Source organism: Felis catus, chromosome X (genome assembly GCF_018350175.1).
Source record: "Felis catus isolate Fca126 chromosome X, F.catus_Fca126_mat1.0, whole genome shotgun sequence".
Classification (NCBI taxonomy): domain Eukaryota; kingdom Metazoa; phylum Chordata; class Mammalia; order Carnivora; family Felidae; genus Felis; species Felis catus.
Window position 1 is genome coordinate 32,735,803 of NC_058386.1, and position 25,421 is coordinate 32,761,223.

The following is a 25,421-nucleotide window of genomic DNA, read 5'->3' on the forward strand; positions in this document are numbered from 1 at the left end:
TTATACTCTTTATATATATATATGACATATATATATATGTCATATATATATATGTCATGTGTGTAATTTTCTTTTTTTTTTTAAGTTTATTTATTTATTTTTGAGAGAGACAGAGATAGCGTGAGCCAGGGGAGGGACAGAGAGAGAGAGGGAGAGAGAAACTCTCAAGCAGGCTCTACGCTGTCGGCACAGAGCCTGACACAGGGCTCGAACTCACCAAACTGAGATCATGACCTGAGTCGAAACCTAGAGTCAGACGCTTAACTGACTGAGCCACCCAGGCGCCCCTTGTGTTTAATTTCCATTTCTTATTCTAGCCTTAAGAGCTTCATTGTGGTCTACTGTTAAAATTCTCAAAAAAATTTTTTTTTAAATTTTATCCAATTTTGAGAGAGACAGACAAAGCACGAGCAGGAGAGGGGTGGCAGAGAGAGAGAGAGGGAGACACAGATTCCGAAGCAGGCTCCAGGCTCTGAGCTATCAGCACAAAGTGTGATGTGGGGCTTGAACCCATGAACCATGAGATCATGACCTGAGCCAATGTCAGAAGTTTAACTGACTGAGCCCCCCACACACCTCTGTTGTTAAAATTCTAATAATGATAGGCTATCCGCGTACACATGATCAAACTTGAAGTTAATAAAAGCAAGCATATAACTTATTGTAAAGGGTGCTTCCTTATGATTTTGTTACAAGTGTTAGATCCTTATAAATAAGGACTAGAAATAGACCTTAATTTGTGTTCTGAAGAATTTCTGAAAAAATTGTTTAAAGTTTATTTATTTTGAGAGAGAGTACGTGCATGTGTGTGTGTGCTCACAGGGGAAAGGCAAAGAGAGAGGGAGAGAGAATCCCAAGCAGGCCCCACGCTGTCAGCACAGAGCCCAACACGGGACTCGAACTCTTAAACCATGAGATCATGACCTGAACTGAAACCAAGAGTTGGATGTTTAACCGACTTAGCTACCCAGGTGCCCTGAATTTCTGAAATTTTAAAATCTCATGATATTTCCCAAATATTTATTAATCATCAAAGTATATTGTAGCCACTAGGCAACATTAGGTAATTGCAAGAACCTATGAAATTCTCATAAGGCTTTAATAGTGGCTAAAGGTATGGTGCAGAAGGAGAAAAATGGCTCCTAAGGCCATCTTTAGTCACAGAGGACATGCTTTGTCTTCAATTGTGAACCACCAAGAAATGTCTAAGATAACCTTGGTTTCTGGGGAGCCAAGGCACACGTTTACTGAAAATCTTTGCTACGCTACTGATCATAGAGCTGAGAGTAGGCTGCATAATTAGTTAAGTCAGATGCAAACCATCAATCTGTACATTTTTAATAAACAGTCCAGACTAGTGCTGAGTGCCTCCAAGAGAGTTTCAGACTTAAAACAGCACTTTATAAAGCTAGTTCATTTCATTTCAAACTTGACCTAGGAGACCAAACTCCCAGGCATCCCTAGTGTTAAGCATTCGGATTCCCTGCAAGTTAACCCTATCTTTATTCATTTATTGTGTATTTTCTGACTGTATTTTTATTATCAGTTTGGCAGATCTCTTGTTTTTCCTTTTATGGATTAACTGCCACTGTGACAGTGACAAGTCATACTACTGTTTATTGAGCATTCATTCTTTGCCAAGCCATGAGCAAAGTATCTTATGTACATGACTTCATTTATAACTATGAGATCGGTGCTATTATTTCAATCTCACAGATGAAGAAAGCAAGCTTAGGGTTTTTGCTTTTCTCACATAGCTGTCTACTCTAACAACTTTTTCTTAACTTTATAAATGTGGAACTGATGTCCACCACTGAACAAGCTTGGGATACCAGTGAGATCACATTTGTTACTCAAACAACCACAGCCCCTGGTAATACAAGAATGTCTTTCTTCTTTCCTTGTCAGACCCCATTCCCACGGGAAATTTAAGAACTCTAGGATTACACATTAGGTCTAGAAGAGTAGGTCTTGACTCTTGCATTGAAGAAAAGATAATGGAATGCTAGATTAGTTTGTGCAAAGTCCCCATTTTCTGTTACTCTTGATCTTCTTGCTACTGTTGCTAGTATGTAGTCTTACATCAAAACCCCGGCACCTAAACCAGGCTTTCTGGTACCCAGAACAGTTCCAGGGACACTAACGGAATCACCACAGTAATTGAGACATAAGTTGCCCTAGCTGGGCTGGCAGTAATTTCTAGCAGTGCTAGAAAATGAAAAGCGAACCTTTTTATGTAGCATTTCACTTACCTGTGCCCACTCCATAATACAGTAGGCCTGATTTCCCAGTGTTTCAGCCATTTAGTGACCTTGTTGTTTCAGTTTTTATATCTCTGGTCTCTTCTATAGGCAGACTCCTAGAACCAGGGTGGCTAACTGAGGAAAAGCTAACTTAGTATAATCTACGACTGAGTGATGTGGCTAGTGATGTTAATCTTATGAGTAATTTATATGAGAGGTTCTGTAACATTGAATCTTCCAAAGGATCTTTGTTTCCTTCTTCAGAGAAGGAACTTCCCCACCCATTTAAGCTTGGAGTGCCTAATAAATTTGGGAGACCAATGGCAAGATTCCATGTGTCTCCAGGCTGGAATTTCCCAAACTTTCTGAATTTATGGTGCCTTTAATTGTCAGAGTGATTTTTTTCATAGCAGCCATAGGTTGAAATAAATGCCTAATAATTCCATTTATTAAGTAATTAGGTCCAAACAACTTAATAAGTATTTATATCCTGACAGCTTAGTAGCCATTTGGAAAAGTAATATACCTAAATTGAAAGAAAGGAATATTTTTATTTCAACTTTAAATAGGCATGCAGTTACTTATAGGTTGTGTGTGCCTCTCGGGCACTGTCCAATTTCCCTAACCATTGGAATTGTATTGGATACGGTCACCTCCATTTCCTATTCCATATTGATTTTTCATATAGTATGTTTTTTTTTTAATTTTTTTAACGTTTTTTTTTATTTTATTTTTGAGACAGAGAGAGACAGAGCATGAACGGGGGAGGGGCAGAGAGAGGGAGACACAGAATCTGAAACAGGCTCCAGGCTCTGAGCCATCAGCCCAGAACCCGACACGGGGCTCGAACTCACGGACTGCGAGATCGTGACCTGAGCTGAAGTCGGACGCTTAACTGACTGAGCCACCCAGGCACCCCTACAGTATGTTTTTTTAACCACGGCTGAAAATCCATCTTCACAAAGGAAATGAATATTGGAACTATCTAATGATGAAAATGTTAACTACCTTAAGCTGGTAGTTTGTGTGGTGTGCAACAGATCTCGAATATCAATGCATTTCCTTCAGAAATACAAAATATCTGCTCATTCTCCATGAATTTGCTGCAGCACCCTCGGGGCCCTTGGTGCATAGTTTGGGTACCAGTATGCTAGTTCCTTGCCAAACCAAGAAGCATCTGGCTTTGCCCTCTTCCCCAAACAGTATGTGTCTAGCTACTCCACTTCTACATAACTATTAGGGGAAATCATATGATTATTTCAGATCAAAAAATGTTGCTCCAAGGGGAGCATAAATAGAAGTATCCTATACATTTCAAACGATAATTTCTCTTGCTAAAAAAGGATGTTCAAGTGCTGTCTCATTAGAAACTTGGCCCTAAATGTATTTATTTCACAATCATGTATTACATTTGCAGTGCTGCTTCATAATTAGAGACACAGTCCATGGTTTCTCAGCTTCTAGTGACTTAGTCTTAAAGCTCCTCCCATTGTGCGTTTTCATTTATTCGACGCTTATCAAATTCTATTCTTACCAAGTTCTTTACCAGGTATTATGAAAGACTGGTTGGATCAAAATACTAATAATACACAGACTCTGCCCTCAGGAAGCTTACAGTCTTGAGTTTTGATAGGCATATCAAAAATAATAATATAGTTTAATTACTTGCTTTAATTGAGTTATATGCAAATACCTAGAGTCTGTAGCACCTCTGTCTAATGACGCGGATAGTAGAACCTGGAGAAAGTTTTTAGAGGCTGTTACATCTGAATAGAATAGGAGTTCATTAAGCAGATGAAATATTAGTACACAATTAGGCATGAAACAAATGGAGAATGGTAAGATTTGGTTTGAATGGAGGGATAAGGTGCATGGTAGGTGTAGTGGCTGAAGAAATTGCCCAATAGCCATATCTTTCCTATCTTTCCCCTTCTTTCCATTCCTGTTCTGTTCTAACACATGGCCTCATTATTTCTCAGTCTGGTCTCTTGTCAGCAGCCTCTTACCTAGCCTCTCTCCCTTGAATTTTCTCTTCAGCCTACCCATAAATCTGTTGTATTTATACATTTTTCTAAGTAATGAAGTATTGGTCTAAAATCTTGAATGCCATCAAATAGTTTAAATATTTTAGCTTAATATTAAGTGCCTCCATGATATGGCTGTTGGCCCCCATTTCCAATTTTATTTTTCACTTCCCATTTTGATTCTTACACTCTGCACCTATTGACCACTCACTGTTCCTTATTTATGTCCCTTGTTTTATTCAGTTCCAAGCCCTCGCACTGTTTTGTTTTCCTAGGATGTCTTTCCTCACCATCTTTGCACATCCCAATCTTACCAGTCCTTAAAAGGCCAGACCAAAAAAGCTTTGCAGGGGTCCTTTAGGTCATCTAAACATACCTACCCAATAGAACTATGCCTGCTTTCTCACCTTGAGGAGCATCCACCATGGTTAGTCTTGTATTAGAGTTCTTGGTATATCTCTTTTATCTTCATTATCGTTTACACTGAAGAACCTTGTGGGCAGAGGCCTCTGCTAGTCATTTTTGTAACTTGCTATGATCTCCTTGTACATAGTCTGTATTCAGTAAATATTTCCTAAGAAAAAGAATTTTGTTCACCTAAGAGAAAAATGTCAACATTTGTAATGTTAAATAGTGGTTCCTTTAGCAAAATCAGACCCAAGGTGAAAGAACTGATTAGATAATTGGAGTAGAGATTTTTCAAAGGTGGTTCTTAACTTTCAGGCCTTATCATCTGCTGTTTTTCAGGAAATCTTTGTACATGACTGCACTTGGCTAAAGATTTTTGGCATTAAAATATCAGTTTTAGTATCCTACAATGCATTAAGAAATATATTCTACAACTACCTCTTTTATTTAAGGCAGTAATATAGGTAGTTACATGAGCCATTCTCATTTATTTTTATTCTTTTCTTTTGAAGAGAAAGCACAGGTGAGAGCTATTAGTTTTGAAATCATGAAAAAGTAGTTACATTTTTAAGATAAATATACTTATTTGGTGGGTGTGAATGTGTCAGTCTTACATTTAAATGTTTTCTTTAGTAAGGCTTTTTCCCAGCTGAACCTAAAGAATACATTTTAGGTTTTTCTTTATTTCCTTTAATGAGAAAATTACATGTTTGAATAACACCTCAGTGTTGTGTTCTCATTCTGTATACTTGTCACATTATTTAATCTCTGATACAGGCATACACATGATTCTGGACAGCTGTGGGCTGACTCACACCCTTTGATGAGAAGGAGTCAGAGGGAAGTGATCAACTTTAGTTTTAAACATCACTGCCTTAGTTTTTGAAGTCCAAATACAATCCCTTGCATCACAGGAAATGCCCAGTATTTTTGGAAAAGATAGTCTGATCTTCTCCTATAGGTCCAAGCTGCCACTTTCTCCTTTATTTTGTTTCCACATTGAAAATATCTTAATTCTGGTATCGTTCATTAGATTTCCAAATTGCTTTGATGAGGCCCTACCACAATTTTCTGTTCCCTAGCATATGGCAGACATAACTAATCTATAAGTGTCTTTCCTATGGGTCAGATTCTTATTCCAGGTAGTATCTTCTAATTGACCAGATTTGGCAAGTAACATAAAATTTACTCGCCAGCTTATTCTAGAGTTCTCAGTATTATATTACTTTTCCTCTCAGTACAAGAAATACACAGAATGTGTTTGTGGAATGTTCTTGGTAATTTGATTAGACTGGGGTTAGAAGAGCTGTGTCCTACTATAGGTTTACTTACAGTTAGTTGTTTAACCTTCTGAATTAGCCTGCTTTCTGGCTACAAGAGTTACCTGCTTTCCTTGACCCCCTTTTCCATGTAGATAGCATAAAAGAAAGTTTTCTCTAAGCAGAATTTAGTTTTTTCTCTTAAAAATCTTAAAATACATTGTTGTTGATTGATTGGCTTATTTTAAAGAAAACTGTCCCAAAAGCCAGGGATATCTTAGACTGTACTAATACATTGTGTTTAAAAAGGAATGTTATGGAGTATTGCCCTGAGTGTAGGACACTGTATTTTATGAGATAAAGATAGTACAGAGACTCCTGTCCATTTTATGTGCCCAACACATGAAGAAACTAGACCTGTTTATCCTGGAAAAGAGAAACTTCAGGGGAAATCATTTACCATCTTCATGTATTAGGTGACCTGTTACATGGAAGAGAATTGTATGTCATTTCAGAGGGCACAACCAATGGCTAGGAAGTTGTTAATTCAGTGAAATGTCCTTTGATAAAGGGCTCAGAGGAGCCCGTATTCAAATAAATATGACAAATGTATTCCTTTTTTGGAGATTTGCAGATACAGATTAAATATATATTAAGGACCCTCAAAAGTCACACAGTAACAGATTTGTTAAATTTGTTAATCCCAACATTCCATAAACACCTTCCTCAGAACTAGTTTTCTAAGAAGCTCACATTTCGGTAGTGGTTCTCAGACTATGGTAGTGAGACCAGCAGCGTCAGCATTACCTGGCCACTTACGAGAAATACAGCTTCTTAGCCCCACCCCAGACCTGCGGAATCAGAAACTTTGGGAGGTGGGCCCAGCAATCTGTATGACTTAATTCATGCAGGGAATTGTCATGCTGCCACTGTGAGAAGTAGTGCTAAAAAATTTCACTGCTATTTTCCAACTCAGAGCACCCTTTTAGTTTCATTTCTAGCACTTGCCACAACTTTTATTTTTTACAGTTTCTTCTTAATGATATTCTAGGACTCTATAATTCATTGTTATAGATAGTTATCTTTCTGAGGTGTAGAAGGAAGGAAAGTCTTATGAAAGCCCGCTCATAGTTTTCGATCTGGTATCAATTTGGATACTTTGAAGAATCCTAAGTAATGAATCCATATCTTCTGTAAAGTGAAATACACATTTCTATAATGAGGTAAACCTTAAATTCATTGCTATTGTTGCCATTTAAAAACAATTTTTTTTAAGTTTATGTATTTATTTTGAGAGAGACAGAGTGAGCGGGGTAGGGGTAGAGAGAGAGGAGGAGAGAGAGAATCCACGCAGGCTCCTCACTGTCAGTACAGAGCCTGATGCAGAGCTCGAACTCACACTGCAAGATCATGACCTGAACTGAAATCAAGAGTTGGATGCTCAACCGACTGAGCCACCCTGGGAACCCCTATTGTTGCCATCTTTAAAGGAGCACTTAACTGTTTTTCATTTTTCATTTACTTCAAAATGTTCTTTGTAAAATATAGACTTTTCTTTAATATCTTAAAATTATCTGTAATATGCCTTCTCTTATGTTAGAAGTCAGTAAGATTAGAGAGTTTTCTGATTTCTTTGCATTAGCAGAGATTAAATTCTTGTAGCATTTTATTTATATGAACAAGTATGACACTTTTAGAAAAGTGAAATTGAAGTATAGTTTAAAATGAATCTGTATGGGGCACCTGGGTGGCTCAGTTGGTTAGGCATCTGACTTTGGCTCAAGTCTTGATCTCGCGGTTTGTGAGTTCTGGCCCCACATCGGCCTCTGTGCTGACAGCTCAGAGACTGGAGCTTGCTTCCGATTCTCTGTCTCCCTCTCTCTCTGTCCCTCCCCGCTCACACTCTGTCTCTCTCTGTCTGTCAAAAATGAATAAATGTAAAAATTAAAAAAATAAAATGAATATGTTAAAATAGAAATAATTCCCCATAAGTATACATATAACTAGTGCCTTATTTATTTTACTGGGTATCATAAATGTGCATTTTGAGTGTTTATATGAAATGTCTCTAGTGTTTATGCAGAAGAATTTTCTTTTCTTTTTTTTTTTCTGTAGGACAGTGAAATTGGGTTAAATATGTTAAAATATCACAATATATTTACTTTAAGTGTACTTAGAACAAAATAATTAGTGTTCCTTGGAATGAATTATGGCCAAATTTATCTTAATTTCTTGATGCTATTTTGTCATCCCTTCCCTTCATACAAGCAGGGGTTCTCTGGGTTTATGTTGCTAGGTCAGTTGCAGCTTTATTTAGGTTTATTTAGAGGGACAAAGACTGGTAGTCTGGAGACTGGATTTTGATTTGGTTGCTGCTGTGCAACAGCAGAATGCCCGGGAGGTAATCTACTTACAACAGTGAGTATAAGCAGTGGAATCGCTATTACTATATTTAAAACGCCGATGGTTGGCAGGAATGTGCTAAAGTCTGAATCTAACAGCTAATTATGTCACTGTCCCTGCCCAGGGCAACTGCTACTGAAAGGACATGCTCATGTGATGAGGAAGACAGCAGAGGTGGTGGTTTGGAGCTAAATGTTACTTTGTTGCTGACTCACGGGAAGAGGTTTAGGATGTTGGCTGTGGTTTCTAAAGAGCACCCAGCCGTTTTCACCTTGTGTATGAAGTTTCCACGTGTTTTTTTAAATTATAATTTTATGCTTATTATTTTCTCTCTCCTTAGTTTTCCTCACAGGAGAAAAAGCCAATTCAGTATTGAAACGCTACCCAAGAGCTAATGGACTTTTTGAAGAAATAAGACAGGGCAACATTGAGCGTGAATGCAAAGAAGAAATCTGCACATTTGAAGAAGCAAGAGAAGCTTTTGAAAATAATGAGAAAACTGTAAGTACACTGGCAATTTTTAAGAGCCGTTCACAAGCTTTGCCTACCTTTTGGATGGATGTCTGCAGTCTGCATTCCCAAATGGCGTGCATTGCTACCAATTACAAATCGATCCCACACTGCCTTTGTGAAGAACTCTGCAAGTGGCATCTAACTAAGAATACTCTGTGGATAGCAAAGCCAGGTTCACTTCCCCGTGTGTTGGTCTGTCTTCCAGGGCCCTGTTTCCACAGGACTCTGCTGAGCTCAGATGGATCATCCTGGCAGGGGGGAAGCACTTGTTTCACACAAGGCTCTGTTGGGGAAGAATATAGATATCATCACCTGACTCTGCTTAATCAGTGAGAAAGAGTGGAGGAACCTAATAGAGGCTGACACGGTTTTAAAAATCTTTTACTCCTGGGGTGCCTGGGTGGCTCAGTCGGTTGAGCGTCCAACTTCCGCTCAGGTCATAATCTTATGGTTCGTGGGTTTGAGCTCCACGTTGGGCTCTGTGCTGACAGCTCAGAACCTGGAGTCTGCTTCAGATTCTGTGTCTCCCTCTCTCTCTGCCCCTCCCCTGCTCTTGCTCTGTCTCTCTCTCTCTGTCCCTCTCAAAAGTAAATAAACATTAAAAAACATTTTTTACAAATAATAAAAATCTTTTACTTGCAGTACAAAAGAAAAGACATATCTATTTTTGAACTCAACTCCCTTCCCCGCTTTAAGAAAAACCCCTCTTTACCACTCTTTACTCTAGAGGGCATGCTCTTCCAGGAGAGCAGGGCTGGAAATGCAAACGGCAGTGGTGTAAATTCTGTGGAACTGCTCTGCACTTGGAAATTACATTACCAGAGGTAGCCAGCATATAAAGATCCATTCCCGTGCACCGACCTTGAAAATTACACTGGGTGCTAAACAAGTGATGTCAGATGTGCTTAGAGGGACAGCATTTATGTCTTAGAAGCAGCAGATACAGAAGTTTTAATGAAAGGGGTTTTGATCTTTTGTTATGTAGAAAAGGACCCAGGAGGTAAGAGGAAGGAGCTCCAGGAGAGAGGATCAGGGAAGCATCACTGTTGTATTCCAGTGTGCATAGCAAAAACAGAGTGTATAAATTGATAAACTGTGAGCATCAGTTTTTATGTTTTTATTTTTTTACTGAAGTATAATTGACATACAGTACTAATTAGTTTCAGGTATGCAACATATTGATTGGGCAATTGTATGCATTATTTAATGCTTACCACCATGAGTGTGGTCATCTTTTGCCACCATACAAAGTTATTGTTATTACAATATTATTGTCTATGTTCCCTCTGGTGTACTTTTCATGACTGACTTAACTTATTTTATCATTGGAAGTTTTTATCTGTTAATACAGTTATCTATTTTGCCCATCCCTTCACCCACCTCCTATCTGGCAACCACCAGCCTGTTCTCTGTATTTAAGGGTATATTCATTTGTTTTGTTTTTTAGATTCCACATGTAAGTGAAATCATAGAGTATTTGTCTTTCTCAGTCTGGCTTATTTCACTTGGCTTAATACCCTCTCCGTCCATGTTATTGTAAATGACAAGACCTCATTCTTTTTTTATGGCTGAGTAGTGTTCCATTGTGTGTGTGTGTATGTACCACATCTTCTTTATCTGTTTGCCTATCATTGTACACTTAGGTTGCTTTTATATCTTGGCTATTGTAAATAATGCTGTAGCAAACATCGGGATGCATATATCTTTTCAAATTAGTGTTTTTATGTTCTTTGGGTAAATACCCAGTAGTGGAAGTTACTGGGTTATATTTCTATTTTTTTTTTTTTTTTGAGAAACCTCCATACTGTTTTCCACAGTTGGTGTACTAATTTGCATTTCCACCAACAGTGCACAAGGCTTCCTTCTCTCCACATCCTTGTCAACACATTATTTCTTGTCTTTTTGACAGTAGCCAATCTGAAAGGTGTGAAGTGTTATCTCGTTGTGGTTTAATTTGCATTTTCCTGATGATGAGTTATGTTGAGCATCTTTTTATGTGTCTGTTGGCCATCCATATGTCATCTTTGGCAAAATGCCTTTTCACATTCTCTGCCCATTTTTAAATTTGATTGTCTATTTGTTTAAAGTAGTTTTTAAATCTTACTTAAATCCCACAATAAAAAACAAACAAAAAAATCATCATCCATAATCCCATCATGCACTCACAAAAGCACTGTTATTGGGCTTTTAATTTCTTTTTGCCTTTTTCCCCCTGCATCTGCTTAGTCCTTATTTGTTTTATTTTACATATTTATTTTTTTCTTCTTATAAAATTAATATATGTTCATTGTAGGGAAATTGAAAATATAGTAAAACATGAAATGAATAAATCATTTCAATATTTAGCATCATCAGTTTTGTAATTTTGGTATATATTCTGGCCTATTTTTAATAAATAGATAATTAAACATTTTTTTAATGTTTATTCATTTTTGAGAGACAGAGACAGAGTGCAGACAGGGGTGGGGCAGAGAGAGAGGGAGACAGAGAATCAAAAACTGAGCTGTCAGCACAGAGCCCAGCGTGGGGCTTGAACCCACGAACCGCGAGGTCATGACCTGAGCTGAAGTCAGACCCTTAACCAACTGAACCACCCAGGTTCCCCATACACAGGTAATTTTTAAAGAACAGTAGTATTGTAGTATAAATAGTGCTTTGTAGCATGCAGTTTTTAATAAAAATTGGCTCATGTTTTTAAAACAAGCAAAACTTAGTTTTTGATATTATCTTTTGTCAAAAAATACAAATTTTAGGTATTCTATCATTTTCATAAAGCCAGAGTTTTCATCCTGCTTTGTCATTCTCCTTTAAAGGAAAGGTAAGAACTTTAGTGGGAAGATACTTTGAAACTATGTAAGTCTTCTGTTCTTCATCAGACTTTTGCTCACTAGTTTTAATATCTGCTATTGATGATTTTTGACTGAATCAATTATAGTTTCCAGTGGTGATTTCTAACTCCATCCTGTGTACATTTGTTAGTTGACATTCCACTATGGGCAGGAACAATCTAGCTAGCTAGCTATACAGACCTAAAGATTACTTTATTAAAGAGCTATAATCCATTATTGTCAATGTTTTGGTCACATTGTCCCATATTTGGCTAATGGAAGTTTCTTCAGACTGGTTCTCTGCTTCTTTGACATTATCATTTTTTTAAAGCACTTTTTTACTTTTTGGGTGAGCCAAATGTTCCAGGATCATCATGTACTTCCCTGCCCCCGCCTTGGAATTGGCTTTTTCTGTGAGGAGCCTTGGTTACTTTTATTAGAAATAGTATTTAGAAATCAAGATGTAGTAGCTAGTATATTCTCATTGCTATGAATGTACCATTGCTTCTGGGCCTTCCAGCACCAGAACTTGGGGGAAAAAAAATCACAAACACATGTATATGTACAAAAATGTGAACTTACAGATTCATCCTGCTGCTCTCCAATTCCAGTACCCCTCAGGGTTCTTATTTGTTTCCCCTTTCTGTATTTGTAGATGAGATGGAGATATTCTCTGTTTTTTTGACAGTGAGAACCGTGGCTCCCAATAACATCAATATATTATCTCATTTACTCAGTCCTACACTACACACAGAGTGGTTTCAGAATTAAAATACTAATACCATAGTGGGGAGAGGGACAACTTTTATATTCATTCATTCATCCATATCATTCCATATGTATTCAGAGATTATTCTGTTTTTTAGAAGCTGTATACTACTTTCTTATAAGGATGTGCCAGTGTATTCAACCAGTCAACTGTATTTGGGTATTAACTAGTTTTGAGTATTTTTGTACTTTACAGATAATGCTGTAATATATAATTTTGTGCTTCTGTATTTTTGCATTATTGGAAGTGGATCTTCAGGGTGAATTACAAGTGGATTGGTGGTCAAAGGGTTAATGCATATGTAGTTTTGTTAGATATTGCCAGAATGCCCTCAATAAGGGTTGTACTATTTTGTACTCCCACCAGATATTTGAGAATGAAATATATATATTTTATGACAGTCTTAACAGCAGAGAGTATCTAGAAAATTTTGACATGTTTGTCAAGTCATTGGGTGAGATGTGATATTTTGATGTTGTTTCTGCTTATGAGTGAAGTGGCATATTTTGCCATGTGTTTTACGGGCCATTTTTATATCTATCTTGTGAATTGTCTTTGTCTTTTGCCCACTTTTCTATCCGGCTTCTGATCTTTTTTTCCCCTCAGTTTCTAAAAAGTATTTTAGAGATATTTGTTTTTATTGGTGATGTGTATTTCATATATTTGCTTGCAATTGTCATTTATATTTTGACTTTGCTTATGGGTTTTTAATGCATTTTTTTTCATTTTCATTATAGCCATAAGTTAAACACATATTTTATTGAATATAGATTTTTGATCATAGTCAACAATCTTAATTATACCCTAGGGATAGAGGAATTCACAGTTTCTTCTTACAAATATACTTGAGTTTTGACATTGAGATCTCTGTTTCACTCACTGTTTATTCTTGAGTATGGCATGAATTATGGATATAATCTTTTTCACATGCTATTCAGTTGTCCAAAGACCATTTTTTATACAATCCTTCTTTGCTTCAGTGATTTTAGTTACCCTTTATCATATTCCTAATTTCAATATATACTAAATTGATTTCTAGATTTTATATTCTAGTTCATTGGTCCATCATTCTGCTAAAATGCCATTACCACACTGCTTTAATTAGAGAGGATTTTCAGTGTATTTTAGTATAAATTAGAACCAGTTCCCCTTATATGCTCCTCTTTTCCAGTGTTTTGTGAGCTATTCTTGCATGCCTGCTTTTTCATATAAATTTTAGCATTAATTTGTCTAGCTCCAGAAAAAATAATTTGTCAGTATTTTTATTGGGATTTCTTTTAGTCTGTAAATTAACTTAAGGGGAACTAACATCTTGAAGATATTAAATCACCTTCTCCAAGAGGAAATTTCTTTCTTTTGGTTGAAATCAACATTTCTGTCTTGCAGGAATGTTTTGTAGTTTGCATCATACAAATTGTGCACATTTTTTGGGTGGGCCCCTAAGTATTATTACTCTGTTGCTATTATACATGGGGTGTTCTTTTCCATGGTATATGCTAACTGGTTATTATTTGTGTATGTGTAAGCTACCAATTGTTTTAAACCTTGCTGAGTTAAATTGGCTTATGATTAGCCACAAATATTTAAAGTGTACAATTTGGTAAGTTTTAACATATGCACACACCTGTGATACCACACTGTGAATCACTACAACCAACATAGTAAACAAATGCTTCATTCTCAAAAGTTCCTTCTTGCCTCATTATAATTCCTCCTTCCTCTCCCCACGATCACCACCACCCCAGGCAGTAATTGATCTGATTTCTGTTACTGTAGTTTAAATTTTCTAGAGTTTTCTATGAGTGAAATCATGCATTGACTTCTTTTAGTTGGCATTGATTATGTTCAGATGCATCCATATTGCACATATCAATAGTTCATTCATTTTTATTGCTGAGTAGTACATTACTGTATGTATATGGACATTTGGGTTGTTTCCATTCGGGGCTGTTACAAATAAAACTGCTGTGAAGACTCATGTGCTAGGCTATTGACTTTTTTCAAAAATATATTTATTTAAATTCAAGTTTTTTAACATACAGCGTAGTATTGGTTTCCGGAGTAGAGCCCAGTGATTCAACGCTTACATATAACACCAAGTGCCCATCCCAGCCAGTGCCTTTCTTAATTCCCATCACCCATCTAGCCCATCCTCCCCCCACATCCCCTCCAGCAACCCTCATTTTGTTGTCTGTCTTTAAGAGTCTCTTATGATTTGCCTCCCTTTTTGTTTTTATCTTATTTTTCCTTCCCTTCCCCTATGTTCATCTGGTGTGTTTCTTAAATTCCACATATGAGTGAAATCATATGATATTTGGCTTTCTCTGACAGACTTATTTCACTTAGCATAATAACACTCTAGTTCTATCCACATTGTTGCAAATGGCAAGATTTCATTCTTTTTGATCGCCATGTAGTGTGTGTGTGTGTGTGTGTGTGTGTGTGTGTACACACACACATACCACATCTTCTTTATCCATTCATCAGTCAGTGGACATTTGGGTTCTTGCCATAATTTGGCTGTTGTTGATGGCGCTGCTATAAACTTTGGGGTGCATGTGCCCCTTCAAATCAGCATTTTTATATTCTTTGGGTAAATACCTGGTAGTATGCAATTGCTGGGTCGTAGGGTAGCTTTATTTTTAATTTTTTCGAGGAACTTCCATATTTACAATTGCACCAAAACCTGTAAGATAGCTAGGAATAAACCTAACCAAAGAGGTAAAAGATTTGTACTCTGAAAACTATAGAAGGCTTATGAAAGAAATAGAAGAAGACACAAAGAAATGGAAAAACATTTAATGCTCATGGATTGGCAGGACAAATATTGTTAGAATGTCTCTACTGCCCAAAGCAATCTACACATTCAATGCAATCTGTATCAAAATAACACCAGCATTCTTCACAGAGCTAGAACAAACCATCCTAAAATTTGTATGGAACCACAAAAGACCCCGAATAGGTATTGACTTTTTAAAATTAACAAACCATATATTTATTTTGATATGAGACCTAAGAAATCTCATGGTCAAAGTTATACTTCCACAGATGCATTCTGTTTTTTAAACTTTTTATTTTGAGATAATTATAGAGTCACAGAAAATTACAAAGATAATACAGAGTGGTCCCATTGTAGACTTTAACCCAGTTTTCTCCAGTGGTTATATCTATAAGTGTAGTACAGTATCAAAACTAGGAAACTGACATTGGTACACTCTGTGTATATAGTTCTGTGCCATCTTGTCACTTGGGTAGATTCTTGTCATCACCACTACAGTTAAGATTCAGAATTCTGTCATCATCACAAAATCTTCCCTTGATAGTCACATACCTCCTCTCCCACCACCATCCCTAACCTTTGGTAATCACTGATCTGTTCCCCACCTCTATAATTCTGTCATTGCAAGAATGTTATATAAATGGAATTATATAATATGATATGGAATCTTTTGATATTGGCTTTTTACACTCAGTATAATCCTTCTGAGATTCATCCAAGTTGTATGTATCAGTAGTGCATTCCTTTTTATTTCTGAGTAGTAGTCCATTGGTATGGATGTACCATAGTTTGTTGAAGCATTCATTCATTGAAGGACATCTGTCATTGCAAGAATGATTCTGTCATTGCAAGAATGTTATATAAATGGAATTATATAATATGATATGGAATCTTTTGATATTGGCTTTTTACACTCAGTATAATCCTTCTGAGATTCATCCAAGTTGTATGTATCAGTAGTGCATTCCTTTTTATTTCTGAGTAGTAGTCCATTGGTATGGATGTACCATAGTTTGTTGAAGCATTCATTCATTGAAGGACATCTGGGTTGTTTGCAATATTGGCTATTACTTAGAAAGCTGCTGTAAATATTTGTTTGTAGGTTTTTTTGTATACCTAAGTTTTTATTTCTCTTTGGTAAATCCCCAGGAATATAGTTGTTGGGTTGTGTGGTAAGTATATATATAACTCTTAAGGGCACGGACAAACTAATTTGTCATTATACAGATTACCATTTTACATTTCCCCCAGCAATATTTGAGTGATCCAGTTTCTCTGCATACTCACCAGCACTTGGTGGTGTTTATTTTAGTCATTCTGATAGGTGTATAGTGATGTCACATTGTGGTTTTAATTTCCATTTCCTTAATGGCTAATGATGTCAAACATTTTTTCATATATTTATTTTCTATTGATATATTCTCTTTTGTGAAATCTCCCTTCATGTCTTTTGCTTATTTTCTAGTTGGATTGTTTTCCTTTATTATTGAATTTTGAGAATTCTTTATATATTCTAGATACAAATCCATTGTCAGATACATGTTTAGTAGGCTATTGATTTTTATGTGTTAACTGTATATCTTACTTACCCCTCTGACCCCTTGTATTGCTTTCAAGGTGAACAATATTTTTAATGCTTAGCTTTCTGGCCATTATGCATCTCAGTGCTTCTATGTGTCCTTTCCTCTGCATAGAGATAGGATGCTGCATTTCAGCACTCTTTGAAGCACATAGACGAAACTCTTTCAGCAATTGCTCAAGCAATTCTCTGCACTTTCCAGCATCATCTTTTCCCCTCTGATAGATTCATTCTCATTAGTCTACACGCCTTTTAAAAAAAAACCTCTCTTCACCCCACATCCCCCTCCAGCAACTACCTTCTGTCTTGAAACTCTGTTCTGTCTGTATTCACTCCCCTGATGGGGTTTCCTAGTCTCATGGCTTGAAAGGGTAATGATTCCAAAATGTATATCCTGGAGGGCCACCCTGCACTTCAAAACTATGTGACTGCTTACTAAGCATCTCCTCTTGGAATCCTTAAACTCTACATAAACAAATTCATGTCCCTTCCAAAACAATCTGCTTCTACCACAGCCTTTCTGATCTCAGTAAGTGGTAACTGTCTTTCCAGCCATCTCTTTACTAAGCCCCCAAACCTTGTTGTTATTCCTGACTCTTCTATTTCATATTCACATCTCATCTGCTGATAGTGTTGGTTCTAACATGAAAATATATTCAGAACCTAACCACATTTTAGCTCTTTTTACTTTTACCACTTTACATCCCAGCCATCACTCTCTCATCTGTATGATTTCTTGCCCCCCCCTTTTGTTGTTGATTCTCAAAACAGCAAGGCAGAGTGATCTTTTAAAGTACCTTGTCTGTAATGGTGTTCCATGTTAGTAAAAGTCGAAGTACTCAGAATCACCCAGAAGGCACTATGCTAGCAGTCCCCATCTTGCTCCACTCCACTCATTCACTGTGGCTGCAGTTTCTTCTTTACCACATCTCCTGTGACACTCCACTCTTCACTCACTTTGCTCTGGCTTTCTTGTGGCTCCTTACATATACACAGAACATGTCCTGCCTCATGACTTTGGCACTTGTATTTTCCTCTTCCTGATAGATATGTCTGAGCTCGCTCACCACTCTCAGGTCAAGTTCACATTCTCAATGAGGACATATCTTACCTTAAATTGCAACCTCTTGCCCCTTCTGTGAATTTTCCTTTCTAGCACCTATCACCATCTGACATTTGTTGTTTTTATTTATTGTTACCCTCCCTTGAGAACTGTTAGCTTTATAACAGCAGCATTTCTTGTCTGTTTTGGTCATAGATATGGTCCTTACAATATAAAACAGTGCTGGCACGTAATAGGAATTAATTAAATATTTGATGAATGAAAGAAGGAACAACTGGATTGGCATATTATGAGATACATTTATTTCATAGGAAGTAGTGATCTAAAACTTATTCACAAATTAGCTGATACATGTGGACTTAATTTTAAAAGTTTTTTTTTTATTGGTGTTAGGTTCCTTTCCTTCTTTATATAATAGTGTAATAGAAATGGTTTCTAATCCTTAATCTGTTTCAGTGTTTGTTATATGTTAAGAAGGATCTGCTCTGTATTAAGAAACACTGAACAACACAGTTTCATCTTTGAAGTTCATGATTGATTAATTACGACAGTGAAGAAAATGATTGACTTTTGTGATTTGCTTACTGTTAGACTACTTATTAAATAACTATATTTTTGTTTACTAAAATTTATTACTCAGAACAGGTTTATTCATACTTATTTTCATCATCCCCAAATCTGAAGTGTGTTAATTTAGAAGTATTCTTTCAGTAGGATGGGGTGGGGTTTTTTTCGTCATATTTTATCTAATTTGGAACACAAGTCTAATTATAACATACAATGGAAGCAAATGTACTTTGTGGTTCTCATTTTCACCATGTAGAGATTTGGCCAGACTTAATCAGATTTATCTGCTGAGTACCTGCTGTATAACAGACACAGGACATAAAACAATGATTAAGCTGACCTTCCATCATGGCATTTGAGATGTGATAGAGACAGCCTGTGTACACACAGAATCTCACATAAGCAGTAGTTATCAGAATTCTGTGCCAAAATCCTTGGCCTTCAGAATGACACGGACCTGATTTGGTGTCTCAACTCTGCCACCTACTGACTGGTATTGCTTTGTGCAAACATTATACCTTTCTAGGCATCATTTTCTGTATCTTTTAAAAAGGAGAAATTATACCTACAGCTTTAGGTTTGTGGCTGTGTGCTTAGCTTAGTGCTTGGCACAGAGAATGCTCCCAGTAAATAAATTCTATTCTAGTTTTTAGGTGCTCAATTGCAGTCACTTTATTTAGGAATCCTTACTTGATCTCTTCCATTATTTTGTTTTTTCCTTTCTCTTAGCCCATCAGGGTGCTTTGCATGTTAGAACTTTAAATTTTGAGCTAACATGAATAAAGTATTAGTGATTCTTTAAAACACCTATTTCAGAACTTTTCTTCACAAATTATTTCTAGTTTATTTGTGCTTGACTTTTCAAAATAGTTGTCCTTAGAGTTGACTAGAGTGCACAAGAATCAGGTTGGCTGCTTGTCAAAACTGCATAGTTCTACCTAGCATCTTGATCCGGGTTTCTAATACTATTCCACCAGTAAAAGAAAAAACCACGACTCTTTGAGGGGAATGGCTGATTCTAGGGCTGAGGCAATGAGAATACACGGTGAATTGGAGTATATTGTATTACTAGAAAGTAAGAAAGTGCTAAAAAAGAAAAAAAAAAAAGAGTGGGAGGATGTCAGGGGGACACAGGAGCCAACTTGAAGGAGCTCCCAGTGGCCAAAGCTGGAACAATTTGAGTAACAAGTAATGTAGTATTGGGTTATAAACCAAAGCATATAGTAAATGCATCAGAGTCCCCAATGATATAAATGAGTGAAAAAAATAAATAGGTGAGAAAAATACATAGTACACAATAATTCCAAATTATGTATACAAATATTCCCATCTCTAGGAGGCAGAACTTAATTCTCTGCCTTTCTTGTGTGTAGCTTGGGTTTAAGGATCCGTTCCCAAGAAATAGAGTATGGAAAGTGCTGGGAAAGAACTTACAGTGGACAAACCTGGCAGATACTCCCTTGACCAGGTGATCAAGGTTAGTATCATCAGTGATGTCATGATGTATATCATGTGATGAGAAGGGAATTCACTTCTGTGGTATTTTCCCCACAAACCCATAACCTCGATGGGATCATGAGAAAATTACCAAAGACATCCAAATTGAGAGACATTCTCTAAAATACTTGACTCCTCAAAACTGGCAAGATCATGAAAAAGAGGAAAAGGCTGTCTCAGACCAGAGGAGACTAAGTAGACATGATGATTAAATGCAGTGTGGATTTGGGGTACCTGGGTGTCTCAGTCCATGATCTCACAGTCTGTGGGTTTGAGCCCCGCATAGGGCTCTGTGCTGACTCAGAGCCTTGAGCCTGCTTTGGATTCTGTGTCTCCCTCTCTCTCTGCCCTTCCCCAACTCATGCTGTCTCTTTCAAAAATAAATAAACATTAAACAAAATTAAAAAAAAAATAAACACAGTATGCATTAGATTGTGGATCATAGTCATTAGTGGGAAAACTTCTGAAATCCAAATCAGCTGTTAATAATAATGGACCAGTTTTGGATCACTATTTCTTTTTAAAAATTTTTAAAAAATATTTATTTATTTTATTTTATTATTTTATTTTTTTAATGTTTATTTATTTTTGAGAGAGACAGAGACAGAATGCGAGTGGGTTAGGGGCAGAGAGAGAGGGAGACACAGAATCCGAAGCAGGCTCCAGGCTCTGAGCTGTCAACACAGAGCCCGACGCGGGGCTTGAACTTGCGAGCTGTGAAATCATGACCTGAGCTGAAGTTGGATGTTCAACTGACTGAGCCACCCAGGCAGGCACCCCAGTATTTATTTATTTTTGAGAGAGAAACAGAGTGCAAGTGGGGGAGGTGCAGAGAGAGAGGGAGACACAAAATCCAAAGCAGGCTCCATGTTCTGAGCTGTTAGCACAGAGCCCGATGCAGGGCTCAAACTCAAAAACTGTGATATCATGACCTGAACGAAGTTGGATGCCTAACCAGCTGAGCCACCCAGGCGCCCCTAGTTCACTATTTCTAACAAATATACCATTCCAATGTAAGATGCTAATGTTAGTGGATACTGGCTGAGGAGTATAGGAAGGTACTTTGTACTGTCATTGCAACTTTGCTATAAATCTAGAATTACTACAAAATAAAATTTATTTTAAAAAAGCACATTTTAGGGTCCGTAGGTCTCCAGGGGGCCAGGGAACTTCTTTTCATGAGCAGTCTTAGGGATTCTAAGGTGGGTGATCAGCAGATAACATTTTATAACATTGTGAAGCAAGTGGTTCAACTAAAACCTCTTAGTTGGAATACTCAAAAAGCTTTGCAGTGTGTGATATACCCAGGGGTGTGGATGATTGTCCTGTCTGAGTGCATCATTGCAAGTCTTTATTCCTATTCCCTGGGTGCTCCATGCTCTACTCCACCCCAAGCTGTTGTTGCATTTTAGAAACTGAGTCAGTAATATCCAGGCGTTTTATTTTTTTTTTATTTTTTTTAAACATTTTTATTTATTTTTGAGACAGGGAGAGACAGAGCATGAACAGGGGAGGGTCAGAGAGAGAGAGACACAGAATCTGAAACAGGCTCCAGGCTCTGAGCTGTCAGCACAGAGCCCGACGCGGGGCTCGAACTCACGGACTGTGAGATCATGACCTGAGCCGAAGTCGGCCGCTTAACCGACTGAGCCACCCAAGCGCCCCATATCCAGGCGTTTTAGACCTTAAGTCCAACTATTGCTTTTTTGATAATACCTGTCATTCCAAAGTGTTGCTATTTAAATTTGTTTTGTGTGAAAATTGTTGAAAGAGAAGTTGAAGAAAAAACTATGCAGCGCCCCTTAATACTAGGTTTTGTTACAAAAGTTACACCGGAGATTTCAATTTAGAGCCTATGGCAGGAGATAGGATGTAAACACTTTTGGGTGGGAATAGTAATTACAAGAAGTGTTCAGTGTCTGAGGTATTTTAGAGTTAGTCGCTAGTTGCCCAGAGATTTCTCATCACACTTTCAGGCCCAAACTCAGATACTTTGGCATCATCAGGGAAATTCCTATTTCACTTAGCCTCTGATGGCACTCGAGCCACTGATTCAGAACTTTGCCCTTTGAGGGATGATGGACTTCAGTAAAGAAAGGAGGTAGGAATCAAGTTTGGGCATAGACACATAGGCAAATGTGGGGCATTGCTGCCACCATCTCCTAGCCATATTCTTCATTTTCATCCACATCTTCCTTAGGCCCATCCTGGGGCTTCCTAGTGGGGCTTCCTCACTACTTCTTTCGGGATTTCGTGAGAGAGTAAATTAGGCAGGGCCAAAGTATGTTATTTTGTGTGTATTTTGAAATTCCCTGTCTTGTTCCTGATCATAGAGGGAAAAGTGTCAGTTTTTCACCATTGAGTATGATTTTAGCTGTGGGTTTATCGTTTGTGGCCTTTAATATGTTGAGGTATATTCCCTCTATACCCACTTTGTTGAGAGTTTTTATCATGAATGGATATCAGATATTGCCAGATGGCTTTTCTGTATCTATTGAGATGATCATATAATTTTTATCCTTTATTTTGTGAATGTGGTGTATCACATTGGTTGATTTGCGAATATTCAATCATCCTTGCATCCCTGCAGTAAGAATACCCCTTGATCATGGTGAATGATTCTTTTAATGGATTATTGAATTCAGTTTAATATTTTATTGAAGATTTTTGTATCTATGTTTCACCAGGGATATTAGCCTGTAGTTTTCTTTTTGTTTAGTGGTTTGTGTATCTTCGTTTAGTGTCTTTGATGGCCTCATGGAATGAATTTGGAAGTGTTAGGTACTCTTCAATTTTTGGAATAGTTTGAGGAGAATAAGGATGAACTCTTTAAATGTTTGGTAAAATTCACCTATGAAGCCATCTGGTCCTGGACTTTTGTTTGTTGGTAGTTTTTTTTTTTTTATTATAAAATTCAGTTTCGTCACTAGTAATCAGTCTGTTCAGATTTTCTCTTTCTTCCTGATTAAGTTTTGGAAGATTGTGTACTTCTAGATATTTATCCATTTTTTTCATGGTGTTCAATTTGTTGGCATATAATTTTTCACAGCAGTCTCTTATAATCCTTTGCACTTCTGTGGTGTCAACTTCTCTTTCATTTCTGATTTTGTTTATTTGTGTCCTCTTTTTTTTCTTGATGAGTCTGGCTGAAAGTTTATCAATTTTATTTTTTCAAAGAGCCAGCTCTTGGTTTCATTGATCTTTTCTTATGTTGTTGTTGTTTTGTGTTTTTTTTTTTTTTGTCTCTATGTCATTTACTTCCACTCTGATCTTTATTATTTCCTTTATTCTACTAACTTTGGGCTTCGTTGCTATTCTAGTTCCTTTAGGCATAAAGTTAGATTATTTATTTAAGATTTTTCTTGTTTCTTCAGGTAGGCCTATATCACTATTAACTTTCCTCTTAGAACTACTTTCACTGTGTCCCAAATATTTTGGACTGTTATGTTTTTATTTTCATTAGTCTCCATGTGTTTTTTGATTTGCTTTTTGATTTCTTCATTGGCCCATTGGTTGTTTAGTAGCATTTGGCTTAGCCTCCACATATTTGTGTTTTTCCACTTTTCTTCTTGTACTTGATTTCTGGTTTCATACTGTTATGATCAAAACAGATGCTTGATATTATTGATATTATTTCAGTTTTGTTAAATTTATTGAAACTTGTTTTATGGCCTAAGCTATGACCTGTCCTGGAGAATTCTCCATTTGAACTTGAAAAGAGTGTATATTCTGCTGGTTTTGGATGGAATGTTCTGTATATATCCGTTAGGACCATCTGGTCTAATGTGTCATTCAGAGTCACTATTTCCTTGTTAATTTTCTGACTGGATGATCTATCCATTGATGTAAGGGGGGTGTTAAAGTCCCCTAATATTACTGTTTGACTGTCAATTTCTCCCTTTCTGTCTTAATATTTAGGTGCTTTCATGTATTCAGGTGCTTTAATGTTGGGTGCATACATATTTACAATTGTTATATCCTCTTGTTGGATTGATCCCTTTGTCATTAGTAATGCCTTTTTTGTAATTAGTAATGCCATATGTTTTGTCTGATATAAGTATGGCTTTTTTTTTTTTTTGCTTCCACTTCTGTGGAAAATTTTTTTCCATCCCTTCACTTTCAGTCTGTATGTGTCTTTAGGTCTGAAGTGAGTCACTTATAGGCAGTATATAGATGGGTCTTTTTACTTTTTTTATCCACTCATTTACCCTCTGGCTTTTTTTTTAATGTTTATTTTTGAGAGAGAGAGTGTGTCTGGGGGAGTGGCAGAGGGAGAGAGAGAAAATCCCAGTAGGCTCCATGCTGTCAGTGCGGGGCTTGATCCCATTGACCATGAGATCATGACTTGAGTCGAAATCAAGAGTTGGACACTTAACCTACTGAGCCACCCAGGCTCCCCTACCCTGTGTCTTTTGATTGGAGCATTTAGACTTTTATATTTAAAGTAATTATTGGTAGATATAAACTTATTGCCATTTGTTAATTTTTTTAGTTGTTTTTGTACTACTTCTCTATTCCTTCTTTTCTTGCTCACTTTCTTTGTAATTGATGACTTAATTTAGTGTTATGCTTGGATTCCTTTCTCTTTATTTTTAGTGTATCTATTATAGGTTTTGGGTTTGATGTTACCATGAGGTTCATATATCCTAAGTATATAGGAGTCTGTATTAATTTGATAATTGTTTAAATTTGAACACATTCTAAAAAATAACTATTTTTACTCCCATTTTATGCATATGTTGTCACATTTTATATATTTTTATTTTGTGAATCACCTTAACTATTTTTTAGATATAACTGATTTTACTATTTTTGTCTTTAACCTTCATACTAGCATTATAAGTGATCTACTGCCTTTACTGTATGTTTGCTTTTACTTGTGAAATTTTTTTCCTTTCATAATTATCTTCTAATTATGTCCTTTTCTGCTGAAAAAGGTCTCTTTAACGTTTCTTGTAAGGCCATTTTAGTGGTGTTGAACTCCTTTAACTTGTTTGTCTGGGAAACTCTTCCTCTCCACGGTTCTACATGGTAACCTTGCTGGGTAGAGTATTCTTGGTTGTGGGTTTTTTCCTTTTAGCACTTTGAACATATCATGCCACTCCTAGCCTGTAAAGTATCTGCTGAAAAATCAGCTGAAAAGCCATATGGGGTTTCCCTTGTATATAACTGGTTGCTTTTTTCTTGGTGCTTTTAAGATTCCCTGCTCATCTTTAATCTTTGACATTCTAATTATTATATGTCTTGGTGTAGACCTCCTTGAGTTCATCTTATTTGGGGGTCTCTTTTATTCCTGGACTTGGATGTCCATTTTCTTCCCTAGGTTGGGAAAATTTTCAGCTCTTATTTCTTCACGTTATTTTCTGCTGCTTTCTCTCTTTCTTCTTCTGGGATCTCTCTCATGTAAATGTTAATATGCTGGATATTGTCCTAAAGAGCCCTTTACTCTGTTCTTACTTTTTAGAATTCTGTTTTAATTTGGTGTTCAG

General features: G+C 36.8%; 1 protein-coding gene across 2 annotated transcripts in view; it reads left to right on the top strand.

The window, feature by feature from the left end:
* PRRG1 (proline rich and Gla domain 1) overlaps positions 1 to 25,421 on the top strand; it is a 134,821-nt gene that overhangs the window by 65,791 nt on the left and 43,609 nt on the right. For both annotated transcript variants that reach the window (XM_004000393.6, XM_019823724.3), the window contains exon 3: positions 8,678 to 8,838. In XM_004000393.6, coding sequence (XP_004000442.1) covers positions 8,678 to 8,838 — 161 coding nt within the window. The remainder of the gene's footprint in view (positions 1 to 8,677; positions 8,839 to 25,421) is intronic.